We start from the raw sequence: 1399 nt of genomic DNA on the forward strand, positions 1-1399 counted from the left end.
TTAGGAGTGTGGTTTGAACTCAGGCCCACTTTTTTACACAGTGATGGCAGATATACTTCGAATCTTCAATCAAAGTTTATATTTTGTCGTCTTACCAACTTAACTTGGCTCCCAAGTAAAACTAAAGTATGTAGTTAGGCACATAATAATTATGAGATAAAATGTGCATAATAACGAGCGTTTGAATCAGAGAATTTAGAATGATTGCAAGCTCCTCTATAAAGACAACTTTTCGAAAAAAAAAAAAAAAAACTCAATAGAGATTTACAAATAAAAGATTCTGAAATTCCATCCACTTGTATTATATATACATGAATGAATAGCTTTTTGTACAAGTTTAATAACATGGTTGAATTATAATTTCTTATTATGATAGTTGGCTCAGCAACGTACACGGTGTTGACTCAAAAGCTCATTATGCTTAAAAAATAAAATGCTTTAATATTAAAATTTAAAACCCCCCAAACTTTGTTATATTTAATTTTGATTTATTACCAGCAAAGTAATGATGTATAAGACTGTGTTTCGTTTTAAAAATAAAATATAAAAAATAAAGATATAAAAATTAATATTTTTATATTTTGTTTTGTGATAAATTAGAATAAATTATCAAAGTTGAATTTATTTTATTTTTTTATTTAAAAAATTTAAAAAATTAATAATAATAATAAAATAAAAAATAAATTATATTTTTTATTAATATTTTTATATTTTTTTATCAAAATAAACACAATATACTAAATAAATGTCTTTAAATATAATGTCTATATTTATATCTCATTTGTCCGATCTTATGCCTCTATGTCTCCATCTCATGTTTCATGCCAATAAACAAGCGCAGATTAAATCATATGCAACAGCGATAGAGAAAAAGAAAAGAGTAAATAGTAAATATGGTTTATTTTCTGTAATTGCAGTTACACCCTTATAAATACATATCATAAGAAAAGTTAATCACATTGAAAATTGATTCACCCGTGTTGTAGTTGGTGATAGCCGCGACTGTTTTCTCTTTCTTCTTCTCTCTTCTCTCTCTCTTCGGAGTTTGGAGTTTTATCTGTGTGGAGCACTTTGGTGGCTGCAAAAATGGAGAACGTGGATCCTTCGCGAGATTTTGTCAAAGACGTGAAGCGCATAGTCATCAAGGTCCCTCTCTCACTCAATTCTCTTCATTCATCTCTGTTTATTATCACGGGGCAATGCTATAGGCCCAAGCATGCAACCATTGCTGATGCAAATGGGGCTTTAAGGTTTCATTTGTTTCCATTGTTGTAAGGTTGGAACTGCTGTTGTTACCCGCAAAGATGGACGCTTGGCAGTTGGAAAATTAGGTGCACTTTGTGAACAGGTTACTTCTCTAATCTCTAATTCCATGCATTATCCTACACTTATGCCATCT

At 29.9% G+C, this 1399-nt stretch overlaps 1 protein-coding gene across 1 annotated transcript in view; it reads left to right on the forward strand.

The window, feature by feature from the left end:
• Nucleotides 1–948: 948 nt before the first annotated feature.
• The window catches only part of LOC107480874 (delta-1-pyrroline-5-carboxylate synthase), a 5799-nt gene continuing 5348 nt past the window's right edge, over nucleotides 949–1399 (forward strand). Inside the window, 2 exon segments of the mRNA XM_052259169.1 lie at nucleotides 949–1146; nucleotides 1277–1348. Coding sequence (XP_052115129.1) covers nucleotides 1087–1146; nucleotides 1277–1348 — 132 coding nt within the window. The 5' untranslated portion in view covers nucleotides 949–1086.

Source organism: Arachis duranensis, chromosome 3 (assembly GCF_000817695.3).
Source record: "Arachis duranensis cultivar V14167 chromosome 3, aradu.V14167.gnm2.J7QH, whole genome shotgun sequence".
NCBI classification, from domain to species: Eukaryota; Viridiplantae; Streptophyta; class Magnoliopsida; order Fabales; family Fabaceae; genus Arachis; species Arachis duranensis.